Source organism: Doryrhamphus excisus, unplaced genomic scaffold, assembly GCF_037039965.1.
Source record: "Doryrhamphus excisus strain RoL-2023G ecotype Guam unplaced genomic scaffold, RoL_Dexc_Guam_v1.1 HiC_scaffold_24, whole genome shotgun sequence".
NCBI lineage: Eukaryota > Metazoa > Chordata > Actinopteri > Syngnathiformes > Syngnathidae > Doryrhamphus > Doryrhamphus excisus.
In genome coordinates, this window is record NW_027621862.1 from 5,580,562 (window position 1) to 5,608,456 (window position 27,895).

General features: G+C 44.5%; 1 protein-coding gene across 5 annotated transcripts; it reads left to right on the forward strand.

The window, feature by feature from the left end:
• On the forward strand, window positions 1-27,854 carry LOC131109604 (uncharacterized). Of its 5 annotated transcripts, none has more exons than XM_058061783.2 (12): window positions 1-80; window positions 3,764-4,587; window positions 5,716-5,896; window positions 7,481-7,620; window positions 17,697-18,256; window positions 18,706-18,973; window positions 19,033-19,228; window positions 22,309-22,496; window positions 23,542-23,637; window positions 23,767-23,931; window positions 25,267-25,360; window positions 26,285-27,854. In XM_058061783.2, exons 2-12 carry the CDS (start codon window positions 3,780-3,782, stop codon window positions 26,346-26,348), a joined length of 2,760 nt encoding a protein of 919 aa, XP_057917766.2. In that variant the 5' UTR covers window positions 1-80; window positions 3,764-3,779; the 3' UTR covers window positions 26,349-27,854. The 5 variants fall into 5 exon arrangements, with proteins under 5 accessions (XP_057917766.2, XP_057917767.2, XP_057917765.2 ...); XM_058061784.2 differs by lacking the exon at window positions 1-80 and adding an exon at window positions 1,067-1,537; XM_058061782.2 differs by lacking the exon at window positions 1-80 and adding an exon at window positions 2,319-2,482.
• Window positions 27,855-27,895: the final 41 nt, after the last annotated feature.

Sequence of the window (27,895 nt, forward strand, 5' to 3'; positions counted from 1 at the left end):
CCACCGCGAAGGCTCTTTTGATTAGCGGTCTGCTGACGTCTGCCATGTTTGGTTCGAGTACCGCGAACATGTCAGTTCATGTAAGCTCATAATGTTAGACGAGCTGGAACACCGAATGTGTGTCAATAGATTGTATGTATGTATATAAACCGGCGTCGAGGTGTGCGCGTGTACGAAAATTTAAGATTACAACGTATTGCGACATTTTGAGAGGGGTGTAATATTTGACCATAGCCATACAGTCAGTGTTTGATGTAACTACTGAGCAGGTGTACCTAATGGTGGCCAGTCAATGGGTTAATGTTACCACTGTCTGTTTCCGATATCGCGATATTCCAATATATTTAGGGAGAATGCCGATATACGATATATATCCCGATATTTTTCCCATAAACTGTATTAAATGTAATCAATGTTGTAGAAAAATAGCTGAAGTTAAATATAATGTGCAATCATCAGTCATGGTCGTCTATGCAGCTGGGGTGGCAGTGTTAGCGCTTCCATCTCACGTTCCTCGTGACGACATATGCAGCTTCTCCTCCTTCATATCTGTGGGATATCCGATTGCTCGTCGTAGCGGAGGGGTGCTCAGAGCTAACAGCTGCAGGTGTAAACATGGAGCAAGCAGCTGTCAAGTTTTTCTGTCGGCGTTGTGGATGAACTCCAAATTGCAGACGCCTTGTATGGTTAAAGAAGACAGTTTATTGAAGGGTAAGAAGGGAAAATCCAGAGGCTTGATCAGGACGGCAGAGCAACGAGCATGGCAGCAGGCCGAAGATGTATCCCACTGCAAAGATGCACAAAAGGTGATCAAAAACAGGAATCTCTATCATATATGAAAACCTAAGTGAACAAGTGTTACCACTCGAAGGTTGTCAACAATCTGGTGAAGTCTCTCGCTCTCCGTGGGCTTTTAAGGGCTGCCGTCAAGGATGATGCGACAAAGCTTCCAAGGCATCAAGGATGATGCCTACCAAAGGGTGCTGTCATAAAGAAACAAAAGGTAGGGAAGGGGAAGGGGTCTGGAGGGGGGAGGGGGATCCTGACAGCAGCAAGCTACAAACTTAATAAAATAAACATCCATAGCTGAACACTTGCTTGAGGGGTCGATATGGCACTAAAAACAATAGCACTATTAAATACCTCTAAAAAGGCAGCAGGAGCCGCCATAACTAGCTTGTACTCAGGCGCCGCCATCTTGAAACATGAGACTTCCGCATCAAATCTGGTCTGTATCGATACGAAGGATATGCTTGTTTTTTAATATCCTGCTTAAAATAAATATAGTACATATTTTTGAAACATTGATATATAAAGAGCAGAGTAGGGGGAGGCCTACAGCTTGTACCCGGGAACGCCCATATAGGGGGGATCACTGTGATGTCACAAGGAGCCAGCATTTAAAAAAACCTCTGAAACCGAGCATTCAGAGCCATGCTAAACTTCTCTCAGGGTTCACTTCCAAATGTGCAAACCTCATTATCTGAAACTTTGGCATTGTTTAACACAAAAGACAACATTTTAACAACATTTATAGGTAAGAAAATTTTATACCCTATACCTTTTGTTTTGGATCTTAACCAAATGTCTTTATATTTTTACACATGCTTATTTTAGTTTTTATTAATGTTCTTATATATCTTATATATAGATATATAGCGCAGCGCTTCCCGAACTGGTTCCTCTGTACTCAGGCAAACAAACTTCTTCTGTGTGTGTGTCTGTGTATGTGCAAGTGTGTGTATATGTGTCTTGTTGTTCGTTTGTTGTATATGTCTTTTTTTTTTAACATGTAAAGCACTTTGTGCTACATTCTATGTATGAAAAGTGCTCTACAAATAAAGTTTGATTGAAGGAAAGTCCACTTCACAACAATAACCAATTCACAATTATGAATCCAATTAAATAATAATGGCAACATGCCATTTGGAAAGCTGCACCTTGCTTATCTGTAAAAACATCCATTCACAAAGTAAAGTGCAAAGTATGAGAAAAGTCCACACCATTCTGGGCATTCTGAGCTAGCAACTTCGTTGGCGCGTGGGGGACGTCGTCAAACTTGATTGGGGCGGGGCTTCCTGTTAGCGAAACGGTACCAATGACAAAGTGGGGTCAGGGGGCCCCTTCAGTTCTCTCTAATGGTTTTGTTGCTGACACTAAACATACCCCAGGATAGAATATGCCTACATTTAATTTAAAAAAATAAAAATGGCTTCTTCTTAGCATTTCTCTGACTTTGTGGATGAATGAACCGTGTATGGGGGGGGTGTAAAGGCATCATCACCCTCGAGCCCCCACCCCCTTCTCCGTGTCTCTGACCGCCCACTCTGGGGGTAGAAAGTGCTGCTTTGTGAATGAAGGGAGCGGCGGAAAAGGGGACAGAAAGCAAACTTTAAAAACGACCTCATTTTCCCACGTCTGGCGTGGAGAGGGCAAGCGGAGAGAAGATACCACGGTGCAGTGAACGACGCATGAACCCACGGTACGAACTTAGGAGAGCGTGTGATTCGATACAAAGATGCATGCATGGCAGCCTAACCGTGACCGGAATAAGTGTCGAGGTCATTCCTATTCAGAATGGAGCATCTAAAGGCGGCGTTTTCGCAACAGCATTGTAACTTGCAGCGCAAATTTTCCACTCCATTTGGCTTTGAACGTGCTTTTAAATTTTTTTTACATTATTTCAATAATCTTATTGATGTTGATGCCGTTGTTTTGCATTAACGATTTTTCCATCTGTCTATGCTTGTTTCGCAACATGACATGACGCATGCAAAAGACGTGCAATTCGCCCGATGTCACCATTTCACACACACACACACACACACACACACACACACACACGGATATACAGAGAATTCATTCATGGTGTTATGAGTGTGAGTCTCCCATGGGAGATTGATCAGCCTTTCTTTCTCTTTCATTTTTTTTTAATTCTTTGCATCTATCATTTGTTTACAGTTACATGAGCATAGTATCTAACAAAGCTGAGTACACACATAAAGGCATAATGCTACTGAAATTAAACTGGTCTACTTCAGAGAAGTCAGCGTACAGCCTGTATTACAGTCGAGATTTACTATCCACTGACAGTCATCGTTGACTTAATAGTTGGCAACCCCAGTGAGTACCAAGATAATTGTGATGGATGCATGAATGCTGTAAATACAGATGAGTTGCGGTTCATTGAGGGGATAGATGAATTCCAACATGAACTGTGACATTCCGAAGCATAGCATGATCCCTTTCCTTGGGATGCTGGGCTGCATGGCAGCTTTCCAGTAGTCCAAGAGCACACCTCCAAGATGATCAAGCCTCAATCCAATCCAATCCACTTTATTTATATAGCACATTTTATAAACAGAGTTTCCAAAGTGCTGCACAGACTAGTCAAATAAAAAGTACAAATAAAATAAAATAAATAAAGGTACAAATTGAGAAGATCAAATAAGAAATAAAATAGTAAAATAGATATTAAAATATTAAAAACAAGAAGCAAAGCAATAAAAGTATAAAAAAATCAAACCACTCAAGCAGAAGTTAGAGGAGCACAGTTTGTCAACATTCACTAGCTCCACCAATGATGTCATTATGGAGGAATAGAGGAGGAGATACACTGTAAGAAAAACGGGTGCAGAAGTAGGAGGATTTTATTCACTCTCTGTCTTTGCAGAAGCTGCTGTGGTCCAATGATGATGTGCCTCCTGTGTAAGAAAAACGGGTGCAGAAGTAGGAGGATTTTATTCACTCTCTGTCTTTGCAGAAGCTGCTGTGGTCCAATGATGATGTGCCTCCTGTGTCTCCTCCTGGTCGTGGTCGTCCAAGGGGAGCCCTGCCTCATCATCAGTGAGATCAATGCAGACAACCCAAGACTGGACACCACTGAGTTTGTGGAGCTCTATCACACGAGCGGACAGCGGTCCTCTTTGGATGGCTACACCCTGGTCTTCTATAACGGGAATGGGAATGTTGCCTATAAAGTGTTGGACCTCAAAGGCCAGAGTACAGATGATAGAGGGTTCTTTCTCGTTGGCTCTGTGGACATGCTACCCAAACCTGCCATCCTCCTGCCTCCAAACACAGTCCAGAATGGTCCGGATGCAATTGTGCTCTACCACACGTCTGCAGCACGATACAGCGAGAAGATGGACGTCACATCAATCGGTTTGGTGGACGCTGTTGTTTATATGACACGCAAAACCGGCGGTGCAGAGGTCCTTGCAGAGACCTTGACGCCAGGAGAGCCGGCCTTTGTGGAGGATGAAACCACCTTGGAAGGGGATGAATCAATTGAGAGGTGCCTGTTGTCTGAGGATCGTTGGGGCTTCCGGGTGTCCTCTCCCTCCCCCGGACAGAGGAATAACTGTACCCCCACTGTTGCCTCGGCGACTATGCCCGTCATCACTGAGCTGAAGCTTGGTGGAGGTCAGGTGGACGGTTTTGTGGAGCTCACAGAATCCCCAGAGGCAGGTCCTCTCATTCTGGTGGTGTTGGATGGTCGAACAGACAAAGTGAGTGTCAGTTTAAATGTGGACCCCGCAAGGAATGGACTCATCTCCATGACTGTGGACAAGAAGTATATGAAAGGTGAGTGTGCTAGAAATATCAGTGCTATGACATTGATGAAAGTATTTGAGACACAGCATGGAATGGCACGGCACTAGGGGTGTGTATTGGCAAGAATCTGGCGATACGATACATATCACGATACTAGGCTCACAATACGATATATCACGATACTGTTAACAAGGCGATATTTTTTTTGTTTTTCTTGTAGTTAAATATTATTTCCTGGAAAAACTGAATTACACCAGCAATATGCACTTAGTAAACACATTTTTATTCCATTAGAACAGTATGTTATGCAGTATCACAAACTTTCCTCTGTAAAAACGTAAAGTGTAGCATTTGGATAAATAAAGCTTTAACATCCAGCTTTAAATTTACAAAAAAAAACATAAAAAACAAATAAATTTAATTATGTCTCAAGAGCCTGCTCAAATGTTCACATTCTATTAGCTGTGGGAAAAATGTAGAGTATACAGTCCCTAACTTATCCACCATCAGAACAGTGTTTTTGTGCAACAAAGTAACTAACATCAGTAAAAAGTCCTTTTAGGATGCTTGACATAACCATTATTTAACAAAATAGTGATATCAATTTGAAAAACAAAATACCTGCAATATCACAGTACTACTTCTGTAGTATACAAAAGGACCTTCGCATTGCTTGTTAGCGTCAGGTCCTCATGGTGTCTCGCTAAGTGGACTCACAGATTTGTCGTGTTTCCTGAATACTTTATTCGGGCACGACACATTTTACAAACAGCATGGGTTTTGTCAATTTCTGCACACCCTACTTTGTGTAGAAATCCAAAATGTGTCCACACTTCAGCCTTGTACGCCGCAGGTGCCGCTGTTATGGGCTGGCATTCTGCCATGTTGAACTGTGTTTATGTGTGAGGACGTTTCACTCGTCAATCTCGTTCAACGTCCTTGCCTAATTGAGTCTGCACTTGAATACTTGAATAATACCATATACAGTCTATGATAAATGCCTAAAAATATCCATATCATACTTTTTAATATCGATACAGTATCGTGGAACAAAATATCGCGATATATCGCCAAAACGATATATTCTTACACCCCTACACGGCACTATAACCTAAACTTAAATAAAAGGTCATAGGTGATGATGATTCTTTATTTCAGGTGATGAGTCTGGGGCAGTGGCTATATACAGTGGCAGGACGACGGAGTTCCCCGTGGGAAGCCCTTTAAGTCAGATCCAGCCTCTGGACTCGTTTGTGTTTGCTGGTCCTGGAAATAAACCGAGTGCCAACCTCACAGAGACCCTCATCCCTGGCAGGCAGCCTTATCAGCTCAGCACCAGGCAAGGACATGACTTGTCAATGACTTCTGGCCATTTTTTCAACCATTTGCTAGAATTTTACATGCATATGCTAGTCAGTGTCCTAAAGGTGTGTACTAAATTCCATGGTGATTCGGTAAAACTCCCAAAAGTTACAGCGGGTGTTTTTGTAGAGCACAAATTTGATGAATAAATGATCCACATCACAATTTTCTGACCACAGAGTCCTCCTATGCATTTAAGGGAAAAAAATGAACAACAACTGAATCCTCATCAGGGCTCTACATTAAAAACCAAAATGACTTGCCCATAGGGAATCCTTAAGGTGAGAACTACTTGCCCGAACTTGCCCCATGTAAAATGAAAAGACTGCCATAATGAGAATATCAAATAAATAAAATAAATAATACCTTACACATGGTAGTCGTAGTAAGCAGTGATATTTATAAGTTGTGCACCACAATGAAACATTATTGAATAGACACATTTGTGTACTAGTAAAGTGTTTTTAATCCAGAAAAAAAGCTCAATGGTCAAACAATAATTTGTGAAGCAAAGGTGAGGAAAATCCACAGAGAAATGGAAGCGCTAGATTTTGTAGCTTGTGCAAAATCAGCACTTGGTATTGGATCTAATCGCTGGTGTTTCATTGTGACCACTTCAAATTGTCACAGCAATCTGGTTCACTCACCTGTGCCATCATTTGATTTGCTGCCGCTAATAAAATACTTGTTTAGGAGGCACCCTTTCATCACTTTTTGCTGTTTCCTTCAGAATTAGACGATGTTGGCCGCGACGCCATGATGGATGTTTTCGTAGTCAAACGATCGCTGATTGGTTGATCGCGAACAACGGGTGTGGGTAAAACGCGGACTGTGGATTACGGACCGCGGTCTAAATAAACGATTCTGATTGGTCCATTTCAAGATTTGCAAGGATTGGTTTGCAAATTACCACCGGAATTACGCAGTCCGTGTTTTACCAACACCCAACAAGAACCGCTTTAAAAAAAACTCTTGGCAGTACGGCATGCCAAAGTGCACTTGCCCGACGGGAATATCACTGATTGGATTTACTTGCCCGAATTTTGTTTTAACTTGCCCCGGGCCATTGGTACATCGTTATTGTCGAGCCCTGCTCATTAATGTCATTGCTAATTTACTGTTTTACTAAAAATACTGGAGGAAGCCCAGTCTTTGTTTGGAAATGTCAACGGTACGTCAACTCAGAGTTGTACCCAAATGAAAAACCACTGTGGTGTTTTTGAGAAGTGTATTTAGGTTTCATGTCATTATTACAACCCAACAATGAATCGTCGTTTTCCAAGCTGTAGTTTTCAATGTTGCGACATATTTGACTTCTTGGTCAACTTGTGACCGCCGTTCCTCTTTGCACTCTCCACTCTTCCTTAAATGTGCAGCACTTATTTATTCACCATGACTCTCACTTTGATGCATTTTTTGTCACTGTGACATACAGAGATATAATCATGTGGACCGTTTAGTCAAGTCATTTCTATGTAAATGCTACATGACTCTATCAGATAATACAATCATGTAATTCTGATATATTGAAATTGGATTGATTGATTTTCCTTTATTTTAGTTTGAAAGAGGGAGGATTCTACCTCAGTCGTTGTGGTGTGGCCACATGGACCAGAGATCCTGGTGTATTTTGGGAGGCCCCGCAAACTCCGGGGCAGCCCAACCAGTGCCCCTGGCCAAAAATATGCCCTCACAGCACAGGTGAGTGTTCAAATGAACTATAGTACAAGCATCCCTCACCATATAGCCATATATGAAATACTGTCCAGTATTCATTCATTCATTTTCAATCGCTTATCCTCACGAGGGTCGCGGGGGTGCTGGATCCCAGCTGTCTTCGGGCGAGAGGCGGGGTACCGCCTGGACTGGTCGCCAGCCAATCACAGGGCACATATAGACAAACAACCATTCACACTCACATTCATACCTATGGACAATTTGGAGTGGCCAATTAACCTAGCATGTTTTTGGAATGTGGGAGGAGAACATGCAAACTCCACACAGAGATGGCGTGTTGTGGTGTGTGTGTATATGTGTGTATATATATATATATATATATATATATGTGTGTGTGTATCTGTGTATATACAGTGCATCCGATGCACCTGAGCTCAATTTTGAGCTTCATGGCAAAGGCTGTGAATACTTATGTAAATGTGATTTTTTTGTTTTCTATTTTTAATAAATTCAAAACATGTCAAAAAAAACTTTTTTCACATTGTCATAATGGAGTATTTTGTGTAGAATTTTGAGGTAAGAGATTAATTTAATTCAGTTTGGAATGAGGCTGTAACATGACAAAATGTAGAAAAAGTGAAGCGCTGTGAATACTTTCCGGATGCACTGTATATATATGTGTGTGTGTGTATATATATATATATGTGTGTGTGTATATATGTATGTATATACAGGGTGACCCAAAAAAACGGGCCCCAACTCTAATTAGGCCCCGTTTGTCTGAATGAAATGAAACTTTGGTCATAACTAGTTTATTATATTCAAAACATGACATCAAAACACTAGGGTCTTTGGCCTTTTTTTCTCCATTCTACCGCGTATGTTCTAGATGGCCTCCATTTAGCTCAGTGCATTTCTTGAGGCGCAGCACGAAGTTGTCCATGACGTTCTTACAGACTGAATTGGTAATGGCTCTCATCTCCTCCCTGATGGCTTTCTTGAGTTTCTTCAATTCTTCAATGAAGATTGGTCCAATAATGCCTCGGGCCGAGATTGCAGCCCACACCGTGCACTTAGGAGAGAGGTGCTTGGTGGCCACTTCATTGGGTCTGGAGGACCCCCAGAAGACATTTGTCTTGGAGTTCGCCTTTCCATCAAGATGGAAAGGAGGTCCAAAGGAGGTTAAGGAAACTTGGTGTCTCCTCGATCTTCTCAAGCATCTTGACTGCCATAGCCCTCCTCTGCTTCTTGTCTGAGGCTGTAAGGGTCTGCAGCGTCTGTATTCTGCATGGGTAAGCCCTGATATCGTTCACCAGCACTGTCCTGCAAGTCTCACGGACATACCGAGGGACTGACTTCGCTTACGCACAGAGCATTTCGGACTCTGCTGGAGAGACTCTCTCACTCTTTCAACCAGCTCGGCTGTTTGCTTCTTGGGACGTCCCGAGTGGCTTGGACGGTTCTCACTGGCAGCGTTGAGGTTCTCCACGGTCCCATACTTCTCGAAGTGGTCCACCCAGTTCTGAATTCTGCTTTTGGATGGAGCCTTTTCACATTCGAACTGACGCATGAAACTGTCCTGGGTTTTCTTAAACGAGCCTGTCTTGTAATAAAATTTAACACAGTGTATTCTTTGTTCCAGCTCCCACTGGGGTCTTGGTGTACTCACGGTCGGTGATTCTGCCATGTCCTGTAAAATAAGGGCAATCAGTGAATAAATAATGGAGATATCACATAAAGTGTTTTTTGGGTCACCCTGTATATGTGTGTGTATATATATATATATATACAGTGAAGAAAATAAGTATTTGAACACCCTGCTATTTTGCTATTTCTCCCACTTAGAAATCATGGAGGGGTCTGAAATTTTCATCGTAGGTGCATGTCCACTGTGAGAGAGATAAACTAAAAAGAAAAATCCAGAAATCACAATGCATGATTTTTTAACAATTTATTTGTGTGATACAGCTGCTAATAAGTATTTGAACACCTGAGAAAATGAATGTTAATATTTGGTACAGTAGCCTTTGTTTGCTATTACAGAGGTCAAACGTTTCCTGTAGTTTTTCACCAGGTTTGCACACACTGCAGGAGGGATCTTGGCCCACTCCTCCACACAGATCTTCTCTAGATCAGTCAGGTTTCTGGGCTGTCGCTGAGAAACACGGAGTTTGAGCTCCCTCCAAAGATTTTCGATTGGGTTCAGGTCTGGAGACTGGCTGGGCCATGCTAGAACCTTGATATGCTTCTTACGGAGCCACTCCTTGGTTTTCCTGGCTGTGTGCTTCGGGTCGTTGTCGTGTTGGAAGACCCAGCCACGACCCATCTTCAATGCTCTGACAGAGGGAAGGAGGTTGTTCCCCAAAATCTCACAATACACGGCCCCAGTCATCCTCTCTTTAATGCAGTGCACTCGTCCTGTCCCATGTGCAGAAAAACACCCCCAAAGCATGATGCTACCACCCCCATGCTTCACAGTAGGGATGGTGTTCTTCGGATTGTACTCTTCATTCTTCTTCCTCCAAACACGCTTATTGGAATTATGACCAAAAAGTTCTATTTTGGTCTCATCTGACCATAAAACTTTCTCCCATGACTCCTCTGTATCATCCAAATGGTCATATGCAAACTTAAGACGGGCCTTGACATGTGCTGGTTTAAGCAGGGGAACCTTTCGTGCCATGCATGAGTTCACATCATGACGTCTTAGTGTATTACCTACAGTAACCTTGGAAACGGTGGTCCCAGCTCTTTTCAGGTCATTGACCAAGTCCTGTCGTGTAGTTCTGGGCTGATTCCTCACCTTTCTTAGAATCATTGAGACCCCACGAGGTGATATCTTGCATGGGGCTCCACTCCGATTGAGATTGACCGTCATGTTTAGCTTCTTCCATTTTCTAATGATAGCTCCAACAGTGGACCTTTTTTCACCAAGCTGCTTGGTAATTGCTCCGTAGCCCTTTCCAGCCTTGTGGAGGTGTACAATTTTGTCTCTGATGTCTTTGGACAGCTCTTTGGTCTTCGCCATGTTACAAGTTAAAGTCTTACTGATTGTATGGGGTGGACAGGTGTCTTTATGCAGCTAACGACCTCAAACAGGTGCATCTGATTCAGGATGATACATGGAGTGCAGGTGGACTTCTAATGGGCAGACTAACAGGTCTTTCAGGGTCAGAATTCTAGATGATACACAGGTGTTCAAATACTTATTTGCAGCTGTATCACACAAATAAATTGTTAAAAAATCATGCATTGTGATTTCTGGATTTTTCTTTTTAGTTTATCTCTCTCACAGTGGACATGCACCTACGATGAAAATTTCAGACCCCTCCATGATTTCTAAGTGGGAGAAATAGCAAAATAGCAGGGTGTTCAAATACTTATTTTCTTCACTGTATATATATATATATATATATAGATCCCACGGCAAGACGTGCATGTAAAGATAATATACAGTAAAGTCTCGTTATATCGATATCGGTTATAACGAATTACTACTTATTACGATACTATTTTCATTTCCTGGGAAATTTCTAGTCTTTTATGATATAATTAGTTCCGTTAGTACAATACCCGGTTATTATGATAATCCGGTTACTACGATGCCCTTTTCATCTCCCGCCAGCCAATTTGGTCTGCTTATATCGATACAAAAGCAGCTTAAATCAATTTCAATACCAAAAAAGAACACGGCGAACGGCTGCTTCCAGTCAACTTTATTTTTCACACTTCCACCACCAGAGCGCAGCACACACACCGATTCCCGCACTTCCTGGTTCACAGGTCATGCTCAACCCGCCCCACATAGCTGGCCAAACACATGCCTGTATAGAATCTATACACACGAGAGAAACCACAAACGCAGTTGGTTCTTCTGTTGCAGGCATGTGTATATACAGTAAAGTCTCAGTCTCATATAACAAGACTTTACTCTCTCTATATATATATATATATATATATATATATTGTAGCGTCGTTGCCGACGCTAAGGAAATCACACAACTGTGGTCGCTGACAAGCTCTTTATTGGCAACAAGAATAATGGCTACTGTCGGCCGTAACCGCCGTTGCAACTACCGCCAGCAACACAACACACTCTCTCTCCACCAGACACGCCCCCACCCCTGGTGCATTCACGGTCCCCCGGAACAGTCGGACACCCAAGAGCACAACGTAACATGCAAACATCAGGGTCGCTACATTGCCCCCCCCGTACAAAAACCCTCGCCCCGAGGGGGTCACACAAAGTCCCTGAGGTGGGCCGGAGGCCTTCTCTCCCTCTGAGGCCGCCCCGCAGGGGGCTCTCTGGATTGCACCTGCAGTCTTGGGGAAACCTGCTGGGGGGCAGGTGATAAGTCCAGGAATGGGAAAGAACACGTGGAGGTGTGGCTTCCTGGTGCCGCCGGGGACTTGCCTGAGGCCTCTGGCACTGCTGTGGGTGACCCTCACCCAAGTACGGGGCCAACCTGTCCCTGTGGAGGACCACCCGTCTCCCCCACGGCGACAGTTGGACCCTATATACCACCTCCCCCAGCCTCTCCAGAACCTCACAAGGCCCCACCCAGTGGCTGTCCAATTTGGGGCACCTGCCCCTCCTCTTTGGGCTGTACACCCAAACCAAGTCTCTGGCTTCAAAATCCTTGCCCGTGGCCCTCATGTCGTAGTTCCTTTTATGCCTTACGCCCGCCTTCTGCAGCTGGTCTCGAGCGAAAGCGTGCTTGGTGGCCACTTGGTGAAGTAGTCCATGGCGACCAGGACGTACCGGTTTCCGCTGTCCGTGCGGGGGAACGGGCCCAGTATGTCCACCGCCACCCTCTCCATCGGGGCCCCCACTGCCAGCTGCTGGAGTTGGGCACGTGACTGACCTGGGGGACCCTTGTGCGCCGTGCAGGGGTCACACCGTCGGCAGAAGTCCTCGACATCCCTCCTGAGCCGTCCCCAGTAGAAACTTTGCCGGAGCCGACGAAGTGTCTTTGACACCCCAAAGTGGCCTACTCCAGTAGTCCCATGGGAAAAGCTCAGCACCTGTTGTCTCAGAGACCCGGGGACCACCACCTGCCATCTTTCTTCTCCGGTGGCCGGCTCTTTCCAGGCCCTCTGGAGCACTCCATCCTTAATCCGAAGTGCTCCGAACTGTGCATACAGTCCTTTAGTGGCTGGGGAGTGCCGCGCCACCTCGTCCCATGACGGAGTCTGCCCTGACTCCACCCACTGCAGCACTGGAAGTATATCTGCATCTTGCTCCTGCTGCATCCTCCAGTCAGGTGCGTCCACCATTTGCACCTCCCGACACGCAGGAACATCCCCGTCAAGTATGGGGCCTTGTTCCTCTCCACACAGTTCTTTCTCCCGGGCCTCTCTTTTTTCACAGTAACGGCATCCAGCAGGAGCGCAAGGCCGCCGTGACATGGCATCAGCGTTACCATGGCGGGACCCAGCCCTGTACTCCACTTGGAAGACATATGGTGACAGTTCTTCAAGCCAACGTGCGATTTGTCCTTCTGGCTCTTTAAAGGACATGAGCCACTGGAGTGCAGCGTGGTCAGTTCGGACTATGAAGGGCAGCCCACACACGTAATATTTAAAGTGACTTATTGCTCTAACAATGGCTAAAAGTTCTCTCCGTGTGACACAGTAGCGTCGCTCTGCCTTGTTGAAAGTCTTACTGAAATAAGCCACCACTTTCTCTCCCTCCCCCCCAACCTGGCTCAACACCGCCCCCATCCCAACGTCACTGGCGTCTGTGTCCAGGATGAACGGCCGGTTGGGGTCTGGGGGAACGAGGACAGGAGATTCAGTCAAGGCCCCCTTCAAAGAGTTGAAGGCCTGTTCGCACTCGAGTGTCCAGGAAAAATCTGAGTCTTTACGCTGGAGGTGGAAAAGGGGTGCGGCAATGCACGAGAAGCCTCGCACAAATCTTCTATAATAGGACGCAAGTCCCAGGAAGCCCTTCAATTCTGGTAAATTGGTGGGGGTTGGACATTCCCTCACTACCTGGACTTTGTCCTGCAGCGTGCTGATGCCTTCTCCTCCGATCCTGTGTCCGAGAAACTCTAGCTCCCTCCTCAGGAAGCAGCACTTGTCAGGGTGGAGCTTCAAACCAGCCGCTGACAATCTCTGCAGCACCCGCCGCAGGGATCCCAAGGCCGCTCGGAAGGTGTTCCCATGGACCAGAATGTCGTCCAGGTAGACCACACATTCTTCTCGGGGGACATCCGCCAGCACCTTTTCCATGAGGCGTTCAAACGTAGCTGGTGCGTTGCAAAGGCCGAAGCAGAGGACTCTGAACTGCCACAAACCTCTGCCGGTACAGAACGCAGTCTTTGGCTTGGCCTCAGTGCTCAGGGGTACCTGCCAGTAACCGCTGCGTAGGTCCAATGAGGAAAACCATGATGAACCAGACACTGTGTCTAGGGACTCGTCGATGCGGGACAGGGGGTACAAGTCTTTTTTTGTCACCTTGTTTAAAGGTCTGTAGTCCACACAAAACCTCTTTTTGGTCGACTTCTTCTTGTTTACCATCACGACCCCTGAGGCCCAAGGGCTGTCAGATGGCTCAATAATGCCCGCTTTCAGCATCTCGTCGATGGCGCTGTCTGCCTCTGCCCGGTGAGCCAGTGGGAGGCGGCGAGGACGCGCTTTGATAGGTCTTGCGTCACCAGTATCTATGTCGTGCTGCACCATGTTCGTCAGGCCCACGTCCTCCTCCGTCAGCGCAAAGATGTCCTTGAACTCGACCAGCAGCTGCCACAGCTCCTCCTGCTGTACGGGATCCAAGTTATCCCGGTTGCGTTCCCACACCTCTCTTACTGCGGTAATTCTGTCCATCCCGTCTGCTGAATTTTGCAGGTTCGGGCCAGGGGGCAGCGTGTCGACGTGAGCAGGCGGTGGGGATGTGGGGGAGTTTACACTTGGAGGGTCTTGCCCCCGACAGGCCTCGACTGCCCTAGAAGTTGGGGGTGGTGGTCTCGGAGCCTGTGTGGGGTGCACCATTTCAACTGGTCATGGTGTTCCTGCCCAGGTCCAGCACACACCCGGCTGCCCGCAAGAAATCCAGTCCCAATATGCAGGGGTCTTGCACTGCTGCCACCCACACCCAAAAGTTCACCTTCAGTCCCCCCACCTGAACGGCTACCACTCCCCTTCCAAGCATAGGGGCAAGCTCGCCGGTCACCGTTCTCAGCTTCACAGTGGTGGGCTCCAACTGCGTCCCAGGTGGAACCACATCGGGTCTCGTCAAAGTTGCCGTGGATCCGGTGTCGACAAGGGCTACGCATGGGCCCCTTGCCAGGGTGATGGGGACATGGCAAAAATTCCCCACATGGGTCCACCCTACCACCCTTGCCGACTCAATGCTGTCATCTGCTTCGGGGGGGAGTGGAGCCATGCTCCCCCGTCTGTGCAGCCGGGCTCCGTCTTTGGGAAGCCAGGCATTCTGGGACACAGGTGCAGGGGTCTGTGTTGTTCCCATCACACAGACCCCTGGGCGTTTCCCTGGATGTCAGTCTTTTTGGGACAATGCACGCTGATATGTCCAAGGCGGCCACACACCCAACACCCTGGAGGCCCACGGCGAGAACGGGAACTGCGTTGCGGTGATTGCAGTGCTGTCGCACGGATAAGCTCGGTCAGCTCGTCCACCCACACTGGCTTCTCTTTGTCTGGGCCATCCTGCACCACGGTCCTCACCACAGGGTTGCCCCCCCCCATGATCGCCGTGTGCGACGCCTCCTACGACCTCTCTTTCCACCGCCAGCTCCAGCGCCTCCTGCAGGGTAAGGGGGTGTGCCAACTGTGTCTGTATGCGCAGCTCCCTGGGGGTAATGGCCCGGATGAACTGGTCTCTGGCTAGCTCGCTTTGCACATCAGTGGGCATGTGTGCATACGCACGTCTCGTCAGGGTTTCAATGTCATTAGCCAGCACACGGAGCGGTTCCCCAACCTGCCTTTGCCTGTTAGACAGCTCAGAACGCTAGGCTGGCTGCATTGTCCAAAACGCCGCCGTAGGGCACCCACCAAGGCCCCATAGTCATGTCTTTCCGCTGGGCTCAGCAAGAGTAAACATGACAAAGCTTCATCAGTAAGGCACAGGGCAAGATGTAGAGCTTTATTATCATCTGACCAGCCAACAGCCCGTGCCAACAGTTCAAATTGGGCGTGGAATGCTTCCCAATCTGCCCTTCCGTTGTATTTCGGCGTGTTCACATGCTGCTGGCTGCCGTGGGCGCCGCCATCTTTGCTCACGCCTCGTACGCCGGCAGCCATGTTGCCGCCATGGGCGCCGCGATCGTCTTCACTCTCTGTTTCCGCGTACCTCTCGTCTCTCAGCGATCCGAGGCCGGCCTCCGACGCGAGCCGTCTGGCTGCCCGGCGAAGGTGAGCAGCGTGCTCCGCGACACTGACGAGCACCGGCTCACCTCGCCACATGCCGCCAACAGCACCCACCTCCTCCTCCTTAACTTTCAGGCGGCTGCCACCATCGACCCGCCGAGCCATCATGCCGCCCGGGTTTGTCTTTACTTCTGACACCAATGTAGCGTAGTTGCCCACGCTAAGGAAATCACACAACTGTGGTCGCTGACAAGCTCTTTATTGGCAACAAGAAGAATGGCTACTGTCAGCCGTAACCGCCGTTGCAACTACCGCCAGCAACACAACACACTCTCTCTCCACCAGACACCCAAGAGCACAACGTAACATGCAAACATCAGGGTCGCTACAATATATATATATATATATATATATACAGTGAAGTCTCGTTATATCGATATTGGTTAAAACGAATTACTACTTATTACGATACTATTGTCATTTTCCGGCAAATTTCTAGTCTTTTATGATATAATTAGCTCCGTTAGTACTATACATGGTTATTATGATAATCCGGTTACTAGGATGCCCTTTTCATCTCCCGCCAGCCAATTTGGTCTGCTTATATCGATACAAAAGCAGCTTAAATCAATCTTTGCTTAAGGATTTCAATACCAAAAAAGAACACGGCGAACGGCTGCTTCCAGTCAACTTTATTTTTCACACTTCCACCACCAGAGTGCAGCACACACAGCGGAAAACACCCGTCCCTCGCGCCTACCCCTCCGGGTGGCAACACCTTCCCTATCGATAGTTCCGGGGTGAATTATGTCCCGGTAACCGGTAATCACTACAGTGTAAGTTTATTTTTATTTACTGTAGTACAAAATTTATTGTAGTACAAAAGCATGCTAGATATGCAATCCATGAACTCAAGGAGAAAATGACATGCCATATCAAAGATCCGCCCACTTTTAATGCAGTTCGGCGCAGGATCGGATATATGGATAGTCCGGTTATATCGGTATTTATCGGTGGTATTATTTATTTATTATCGGTGCTCATTGGGACCTTCAAAGCAGCAGAAAGGTTTCTGTATCCTTCCCCAGATTTGTGCCTCAAGACAATCCTGTCTCGCAGGTCTACAGACAGTTCTTTTGACTTCATGCTTGGTGTTTGTGCTCTGACATGCACAGTCAACTGTGGGACCTTATATAGACAGTTATTATATTTCCAAATCATGTCCAATCAACTGAATTTACTGCAGGTGGACTCCAATTAAGCTGTAGAAAGATCTCAAGGAGGATCAGTGGAAAAAAGATGCACCTGAGCTCAATTTTCAGCTTCATGGCAAAGGCTGTGAATACTTATGTAAATGTGATTTTTTTGTTTTCTATTTTTAATAAATTCAAAACATGTCAAAAAAAACTTTTTTCACATTGTCATAATGGAGTATTTTGTGTAGAATTTTGAGGTAAGAGATGAATTTAATTCAGTTTGGAATGAGGCTGTAACATGACAAAATGTAGAAAAAGTGAAGCGCTGTGAATACTTTCCGGATGCACTGTATATATATGTGTGTGAATTAATAAATCATAAGTCTATCCCAGCCCCTGATTGATTAATGATTTAACAGGAGGAATGTCCATTCTTACCTGCCATTAAAAGTGGTTGCATATCTGTAACATATTCAGCACAAGAAACATTCACAAGCTTTAATTGCTGCTTAAGAAAATGAAAGTATCAAAATACAATTGTCAATAAAGCCACTCCGCTGTTTGTACTTCCAGGAGGAGCTGTAGATGCATCCCCACACCTCCCACCTTGGGGAAATAGCAACTTCCTCATCAATGAGCTTAATACGGATACACCCGGCGCTGCTGAGGATGGCGAGTATATCGAGCTGTGGCACCCCTCAGGACGCCGCGTCTCCCTGCAGGGCATCTGGATACTCCTTTTCAGCGCCCACAACAACAAACCCTACAGGGAGATCAGCCTCAGTGGACACTTCACCACCGCTAAGGGCTACTTCCTGTTGGGCAGTGACAGATTGGTGCCGGCACCCTCTCTCCGCCTTCCTCCCAATACCATCCAGAACGGGCCAGATGCGGTGGCGCTCTATCGCAGCCGCTTTGGTCCGCCGTCAGCACAACAACGGGGGATCCCCACCAAAGGGCTCCTGGATGCTGTTGTTTACCGACAGAGGGGATCCGATATGGAGGCACAAGAGTTGAGTAAAGCGCTGACACCGGGACAGCTCCCCCTGCTGGAGGATCCGGAGGTCCTACCTGATGATGAGGCGCTCAGCCGCTGCAGGGGTCTTTACCCCTATGACCTGTCTGCCTTTTCTGTGAGTATTAAGTCAGCCACTTTGTTATACAGGACGGATGATGAAATTGTAATTTACTAGCCTCACCACTAGATGGAGTAGTTACACATATTCCATAGTATACACTACACTTGTGCTTTCAACCACTGCAGCGCTTTAGTAAGTACAGAGAAAGTAGACATGAATAAATGAAAACACAACAATAATAAATGACTGAAAAGAACAGTCAGTATTTTCTGTGACCACCATTTGCCTCAAATAATAAAGTAGAGGAATTATGAATTACGAGTGCTTACTAACACCAGAGAGCTAGGACTATAGTGTACATAGTAAAAGTTTTACTGCTTCCAGTTCAGCTCATGAAAGATGGGAGTGAAAATGTATATTTTTGTTGAGCATATAACACTTCAATTACTGTTACTGTACACTTCAATTTGGTAAATATACAGTATATGTATCACCTGCAACAGGTAGCTCCACCAACTCCGCTGAGGGAGAACAGCTGTCCCCGCCCTCCTCCACCTCCAGAGGGTGTGGTCATCAGTGAGGTGGCCAGTGGCCTCTGGACCAATCACAGCCAGCAGAGGGCCTTTGTGGAGCTGCACGGTCCCCCAATGACGCAGCTGCGTGGCCTGGTGCTGGTTGTGTTTGACCAGGAGCGTGGCGTCACGGCTCTTCCTCTGACCGGATCTGTCGACCAGGATGGATTTTACATGGTGGGGAACATCACAGGAGCAGGTGAGAAGACGGAGAACACTGTGTAGTAGTTGTGTAGTTAAACTCACCTGTTTGCATAGATCAGACTTTCCCAGAAGGCAGTGCAGTGCCGCCAAGAGGGGCGGTGGTTCTGTGCTACGACCTCTTCAGCGTGTGCAGAGCTGGCACCGCTTTGACCAACTCCAGCCTGCGAGACCAGCTGGTGTTCAGTGAGAACCAGGTGCTGCTCTCCTCCCTCTCCACCAATAGAGGGAGCCAGGTTTTACCAGCACTGAGGTAAGCACATCAGGATGGATTTGTCTAGTTCAGGGGTGCTCACACTTTTTCAGCATGCGAGCTACTTTTAAAATGACCGAGTCACAATGATCTACCCACTACAAAAATGCAAAACCTCTATTTATTTTCAAATGTATTGAGGATTATTTGTACGTACAATGTATGTTGATGTACCTTACATAACCAAATGAGCCAATATTGCAAAACACACATAATTAACTATTAACATTTTTTGTAATTACCTGAGTTTACTTTGATGACTTGCACTGAATTGAATCAGCCAGGGATGCATAGTCCGGACAGTAGCTGCTGATAGCCAGGTTAGCCAGGTTAGCCAGGCAAACGCACTTCGAAAAAGACATTGTGAAAAAAAAGTCCACCTCCCATTCCGTATGGAAGTGATATGTTTTTGCCTTTTTACTTGGTCCAGCTACTTCACTCATTTTAGTGACCATAAACTTTAGCGAAGGCTTAAAATCTGACGCAATTCGCCGACTAGCTTAGCACTTTGCATCGTTGTTTACGCATGAGCGGTGACCTAAAGGTCAAAATTCAATTGTCATCTGACTGGTTGTCCTCTATGTCAATCAAGTAACGGGGATGGATGATAGGCTGACATCGTAAGTTCTGCTGCACTTAGAGACGTTGTTTGATTTGATTGGTCACCCGAAGGGCAACATTCAGTTGTCATCTGAATGGCTGCCCTGTATATCAATCAAGTGACGGCATTGATGCTAGGATGATATTTTTTTAATGCCACTCCGCGATCAACCAGTGATCGACCAGTACCACCTCCGCGATCAACCGGTAGATCGCGATCGACTTAATGAGCACCCCTAGTCTAGTTAATGCTAGGCAAGGGGCGACAAGATAAAGACCATCACACTGTCACGGGAGCTCACATCTTGCTGTGTATTTTGATTTCAATTAGCATGACTAATTAAGCTATACTCACTTAATTAAAATGTGACCGTGACTTGGAAAATTAAGAGAACATTTTTGCAGATGTAGTGGATTCATGGCTTCAGGTCACATGTCTGAAGGGGTAGTTACTGTAATAGTTTGGGAACCACGTATATAATAGAGGGTCTTTGAGCATTAATATGTACTATTGAATATTTGAATATTAATATTTATGGGGCCGCACAGTGCACGAGTGTAGGCTACACAGTCAGGGAATCGGGAAAACATGGGTTCGATTCTCCGCTTAGTGTGGAGTTTGCATGTTCTCCGGGTATTCCGGTTTCCTCCCACATTCCAAAAGCATGCATGTTAGGTTAATTGGCGACTCTATATCGTCCATACAGCAGGTGTCAATGTAAGTGTGAATGGTTTGTCTTTATGTGCCCTGTGATTGGCTGGCGACCAGTCCAGGGTGTACCCCACCTCTCGCCCAAAGACAGCTGGGATAGGCTCCAGCATACCCTAATGAGCATGAGCGGCATAGAAAATGAAGTATTTATAAGGCACGGCAAAGCCTTGTATTGACTTTATGTATAAAATAAGAATATAGTGAAGGGAGAAATCAGGCCCATGGTCCTTAGACTTCTGAAAATGTTGCCTCCAGAACAATTTAGTTGAATAGGCCTTCCCTAAATAATCAGTCAAAGTCAAAAGCATCATATTATTTGCAGTTATGAGTGGCTCCAATCATTTACACCTTAGGCTGAAATAAGCCTTTTGTGATTGTTCTTTTTTCTGCATGGAAGATGGCAAAAATCAGAGCAATTAACCCACATGCAGAGAATAATTACAACCTGTAAGGTACATGCCAACTTGAGTTCCCATCTAAACTTGAGGAGCACTCATTTTCATCAAGAGCTCCATACTTGTCTTACTTGAGATATATAATCCTGCCGGCGGCTGTATGCTATGTTCCTGTTAAAAATAGTGTACGCAGTATGTTGACGAGGTGGCAGAGACGTTAAGGCAATGGCCTGCTAGGCCATTGTGCTCACATGTCTGGGTTTGAATCCCATACTTGTCAGTAATGTTCAGGTCCTTCAGACACTGTTTAAGGTTGATGCATGTTATGAGTAGAACATTTTGTAATATTGTCTTACAGTTATGAGCAACAAGTGGTTGTTTTTGTGTATATCACGTGACCTGTCTGTGCAGCAGCAACTTGGACTTGGCGCTCTTTAGCTTGGCGCAAAATTAGTTTTTCGCTGATAGTGTAAGCCGCCTGTTTCAGCCATCCCTGTGCTGGGCTCGAACGCATTGCCATTGGAGTGAGAGTCAAGAGTCCGAACTACCGAGCTAAAAGGCCGGGCAGTCAATTTAGCATTCAGCACGGCACTTAAGTCTGAAGGAGTGAGGTTGACCGATTGCTAAGCTACATGGCTGGCATCCACTACATTAGCTCTTACATTACGTTCGCATAAGGATTGTGGATGATGGGCAAAAGTAGTTATCCTTTAAGGCATATATTTTGAGAAAAACTTGTTGGCAGTTGTTTTCTATTATTATTATATTGTTATGTACAGGGTGACACAAAAAAAACAGAGCTCACTAAATGTCTTATAACTCCTGAAATTTTATTCAGTTTGAAACAAAAATTCTATGGAATTATGTACAACCTATGTAGCCAACATCTGCAAAGTCTCAATTCTGTACAACAAAAACTCTTTGTTTTTTGTCCGATGCACAGACTTGCTTGGGCTGTGGACAACAGAGTCTCTGACTGCAGCAACATTGTCTTGTGTCCGTGATGATTTTGGTCGCCCAGAGTGTGATTGTCTGTTTTTGTCTTTTGCATTCAGGTTATTCACAGTCCCATGGGTTCTGAACTTTTTAACCCATCCGCAGATCACTGAGCTGACAGGAAATTCACGACAATTGAAATGGTCTTTGAATCGCAATTGCGTTTCCCGGAAAGACTTCAGCCGAAAATATGTCTCAACTGCAAATGTCTTTTGCTCTGTAGTCCAAGGCATCTCGAAGCTCACACGTGGTAGACTCTTAGATCAATCCGTCTTCTTAATGAATCTGAAACAAATAACAGAATTACTTGAATATTGCGGAAATTATTCAACTTTTTATGAGCTCTGTTTTTTTTGTGTCACCCTGTACATATGCAGGTCAGTCCAAGACGGTCTGGTCTCCCTCAGTCGGTGTGCGTGCTGTGAGGCAAGGAGCTCCTCTTCGTGGACGACGTCTTCTCCGACGCCTCGCCGCAGCAACATCTGCCCCAGCTCCGCCTTCTCCAGTCAGATCGATGTTTGTCTTGGACCGCTGTCCAGGGACTGGCCAAGGGTGGAGTTGAGAGGTAAACAAAATACAACTACTGAAAGGCTCTATGAGAAATTTTAATGGCACCTAATAGGCTAGGTTCACATGTTAACCTAGTGCCATGTTAGGGTTAGGGCTATTTTCAGCAGTTTTAAGTAATGGTAATGATTTTATTTCATTTGAACATGCATCAGATTACAATTGAGTGCATCACATAATCAGTTCACAGTTCCACATGTCCAAAAGGAGTAGGAAGAAGCAAAGCTTATTAAATCCTACCCCTCCATCTGGTACTTTTACAATCAGTAACAGTAAGCTTTCCTAATATAATTGTTTTTTTGTTTTTGTTTTATTTTATTTTTTGTCACCTACCAAAGTACGAGGTGATATGAGCATCCAATGACATAATGGGTACCATAGTAAGTGTCAATATAGTGATATATATATAGCACATCATGACTGGTTCAAGACTCTTCATCCTTGTATTTAGCAAACATCAACTGCTTGTATTGTTTCTTGAATTGGCTCATCGTTGTGCATTGTTTGAGGGTCTTACTCAATCCATTCCATAGTTTGATTCCACATACTGAAATGCTATTGCTTTTTAACGCAGTCCTAGCATATAAGTGTTTCAAATTTAGTTCTTCCCTGAGATCATATTTCTCCTCTCTTGTAGAGAAGTAGTGGATAACATTTTTAGCTAATTGGTTATTTTTAGCCTTATGCATTATTTTAGCTGTTTGAAGATTAACTATATCAACAAGTTTAAGTATTTGTGATTTTAGAAATAAGACTCATAAGTCCCACAATAGTGTATTGGAAGTGTGTTGTCCCAAATCTAGCAGGAATATCATAAGAAGGTTGTTTTTCCTTTATGGCTTCTGAATTGTTTGAGCGTCTCTTCTCTCAAAAAGTTGAACAAAAAAGTGAGGGAGATCATAGCTTGGTTTCTCATGTACTGCTCATCCGTAGCCTTTAAGGACACATACTACTGTCAGAAAATCACCAAATGCCGTTCCCATATAATGAATGGTATTGAATGAAGTCATCACTAAAGCTAACATAGTGGTGTATTTTCGCAGACTGCAGTGGGCTCATTCACGGAACGAGGGTGGCACAGGTGGCTGACTATTTGGAGCAGAAGTGTCTCTGTGGAATTACTGCTTTATCTCTTCAAGGTGAATTTACAATCAACATACATAGCACATAACAAAACAGTCCTATCACACACTACTGCCTGAGTAGTGTTATATAACAAAGTACCTCTGCATCAACGTACGCATCTCTACTGTCTGGATTGGTTCAAGGGGCCAATTTCTCATGCGTGTCTGGCTGGTTGCGAGTGTGGGGGAACATCCGGGCCTTGTCGGACCATCAGAGGGCCCTCATCATCCAAACAGCACCCATGAACCTCTCACACCCCCAGACAGATGTTTGCTCTGCCCCCACCACAGGCCGCCGCACGAGCGCAGGTTAGCTAATCCACTTTAAATCTGCAGGATCTTGATCCCACGGCAAGACGTGCATATAAAGATAATAATGGCCACTTTCAATATGGGCAGTATTTCCATAATGTCAATAAACAATATTTATTTTTTAAAAAATGCAATATTAACCAAAAAAAATGTCATTCATTGTCTACCGCTTATCCTCAGGAGGGTTGCAGGGGGTGCTGGAGCGTATCCCAGCTGGCAAAAGACGAGGCAAATATTTTTTTTAACATTCAATTTTTATATATTTTGTACATTTCTACTAAATTGTATTTATAGTTTGTTAAATATGTCAAATATGTAACAATATAGCAATATTTTGTAACAATATATACATACAGTGGTCCCTTGTTTATCGCCGTTAATTGTGTCAGGAATTGGTTTGTTTGGTGTTTGGACCGTAAGGTGCAGAGAAGCACACACATAGAAGCAAAAAAAAAAATTATTACGAAAGGTTTGATAACAAAACAAAAATACAAAAGTGTGATAACAAAAACAAAGGGCAAAGCCACAGGAAAAAACTCTTAACAAAAAACGCTGATGGCAAAAATACTGCAGGGAAAAATGCACACACAGTGGGTGAACAAATATAATCAATGCTGAGAACTAAGCAGGTAAATAATGTTGACTGGATGACGCCAAGCAGGAAACAAGACTCACAATGCTAGGTCACCAGACAAGAGTGCAATAAACATGACATGGAACATGACAAGGCATGTCAGCACAGGCTATAGGTGAAGTACGAGGAACAATCTGGCACTAAGCGACTTTAGAAGGCCGAGTGATAAATAGCTGTAGGCGTGTATTGGCAACTCAATCTCAGCAGGACAGCGTGTACTACAATACACGATAGATGGGCGGTAGCGGAGCAACAATATCGGTCATGGCTTAAGGAGCATGACCCAACCGTGATAAGTGAATCTCCACTAAGTAGGATTCAATGTTACTCAATGGAATATTTTCATAGTTGGAGCAGAAAACCTGTTAGGACTTCTTCTAAATACAGTTTTTAACATTCGAGCCATTGACATATCACCCCTACAGTCACTTTTACACTCCTACTATTCTTTGTTTACACGGCCGCCGCCTTAAGCTTAGCATGCTACCGAGCTAACTAGTTAGACTTCAATGTATTTATTCTAAACTCAAGAAGGGGTTTCAAACAGTGGGAAAGAAGGCCAAAGTAAGAAGCCAAAAACTGACCCCTCCCGCACGGAATGGGAGGAGAGCTTTTTTCACTCTCTTTTCATAATAAAATGGGACAAAAAATATGATGAATATTTACTGCACATAACTGAGTTTCTATATGCTGTATAGGTTCGGCCCTGGGTTTACAGATTGGTCTTATTGTTGCTGTACTCCTGCTGCTAACGCTTGGAGCTGCTATATTCACATATTTCTACAAAAGAAGGTGAGTATGTTTCATTGTAGTTATAAGTGCCCTCCTTTCTAATCTATCTGACACGCTGCATTTTGTGTTTGTGTGTGTGTGCTTTATTTGCATAGATTCTGGTAGACTTGAAGGACGTATATTTTTTGTAATCATTTGACACATTTTACAAGAAGCACTATTGTCCGTTTCTCTGTATACACTAACTCTACACTTGTTGAATGTAATGGATTGATCCTCAAACTGTGGCCCAAATACAGCTAGCTGGTGGCAAGCAGACGGCACGTATTTCACTCCTTTGGCCGTGCTTTGTCCTGGCGCCCTTTGGCTGTAGCATTTTTGTATCCTTGTTAAACATATGGCTCTTAGTTGTAGTATTTTACTCCTTCATGAATCACCGTATTCTGTACTTGTGCCTTCCTTTAGCATGTCTAGAAGCCCAACTTTTTTATGTGATGGCTGGATTCCTTTACATTTTGGGTGGAAAATAAAGAAAAACATGCAAAAATACGGAGTTCATAGTCGCACTAGTGTTGAATGATTGGTAGCAAACATACAACAGTAAAAACGGCAGTGCTACATGAACGAGATTGATTGACAGTGGTCTACCAAACGTAGAACACAAATGGGCGGGCTCTTCCTTAGCCAATCAGGGCTGTTGTAGGTCTATATTTAGCTTGCTGTTGTCGCGCCACTGTGGGTTGGTGATATACACATACAACAGAGCATGGATAGATCACTCTAATACACCACAAGTACACAGAACACAATGTGTATTTATACGCTGTTTTACAGGTGAATTGAGTGGTTTTTCCCATTGTGTGTGTGTGTGTTTTTTTTTTGTTTTTTTGTGTTTTTGTAGATTTCTGAAAGTTATGAGGCATGCATTCAGAAAATGTGTGTAAACAATGGAGAACAAATGTAAAAGGCTTTTTGTGTTGGTAGGCGTCCTTTGGACTATTACACGATGGAGCTGAGCGAGCATGCTGAGGGACTATCAGAGCTATAATCCAGGAAGAAGAAAACATCCTGGAGGTGATGAGTGTGTTATCAGAAGGGGTGTATGCGTGTGCGTGTAGGTGTGTTTATGTGTGATGATGAAAACGATGACATTAGAACATATTTTTGTAAAGGTATTGTTGCGTGAACATTGCCGGTTACGACGATGAAGTGGACTCTACCGGGAGGGAGGCGGGTGAATTTTAATACTTCAGAGTAATGCTCATTTTTCTTCATGTGGGAGAAAATGAGCAGGAATTTGCATTTAATGTTCTTATCTTCCTTGCGTTCTTACCCGGTGTTGCATCCAATAGATGTAGAATGTGACTGTTTTAAGATGATGTAACCACTTTTACATGGCGACGTGAAGCAACCTGTTTACATGTTCTTGAAATCGAAAAGGGATGTGATGTTTTTTCATTTTTTCCTCTAATGAAGTTAACTTAGTATCTGGGATATTTGGGGGTCTGTTTTATGTTGATAGTGCCTCAGAAATGGCCACAGTGCCTTTTTTTTTTCTTTTTTTTTTTGCTAAGCCCTCATTTACTAAGGGACCAGCTGCAAGACTTCTGATGTGGTTTTCTACATTCTGCACATGCCATCCAATTATATACAGAGGAGTATGAGGGCCACACTGACAAGAAAAAAATAAAGTTATGTGAAGTTATGCATTCCTAATAGTGTGAGAGTAAAAGTCATCATATAATAGTATATACAGATTAGGGATGTTCCGATAAGGGGTTTTATGCTGTTGATACAAATCCCGATAATCCATGAGTGAAATCGTCCAGTACCGATACCAATACCAATACCGAAGTGCTACATAGTGTCTGCATGCTCCCAAATCCGTACTGAGGCAGTACTCATCACTAAATTTTGAGGCACGTTTTGCACCTTTCAAAATGGGGGCGAAGCTGATCGGCGTTATGTAGCAAGTATCAGCCAATATCGATACCGTGTTGGTTTTTTTTGCTGATATCGGCTGATACCGATCGGAGCACCCTTAATATGGATTTTTTCTCTTGAATTAAACTTTTGACTAGGTCTATATTTTATGGCTCTTTGTCCTGTTGGCTATATTTTCGTCCTCATTTTTCTGTGTTGTTCATATTGATCAATTCTATTGACATTCCAGCCAGCATTGCTTGATGTGTTTTTATTTATACTTTATCTTTGATGTTTTTTTTTATTATTTGTTTGTTTCTTTCGGCTTTTTCCTGATTACGGAGTCGCCACCGCAGATATAGTACTTTTTATAGTACTTATGTGAAATTAGGATATTGCACCCTGAATAATGCCATTTGGAATACAACTTGATTTAGTACAACTTTTTCCACATAGAAAACAGCAGTATTAAAAGATGATTTTCTGTACAAACTATCCCTGCACTTACATGCAACACTGGAAAAAATGAGTCATTGCTTTTATATTCCTTACAGTCCAGTCGGGTTTGAAATAAAAAAATTTAAAAAAAAATCCCCCTCCAATTTATTTTTCCTTATTTTTGCTTCATATCCACATTCAGTACAATAGCCAGTTTGTCATACTCGGCTGTGC

Excerpts from the sequence above, each read along its gene's own strand:
- LOC131109604 (XM_058061782.2), top strand. Across the intron at positions 7,621-17,696 it reads AATATGCCCTCACAGCACAG|GAGGAGCTGTAGATGCATCC; the intron begins GTGAGTGTTCAA and ends TTGTACTTCCAG. Across the intron at positions 18,257-18,705 it reads ATGACCTGTCTGCCTTTTCT|GTAGCTCCACCAACTCCGCT; the intron begins GTGAGTATTAAG and ends CACCTGCAACAG.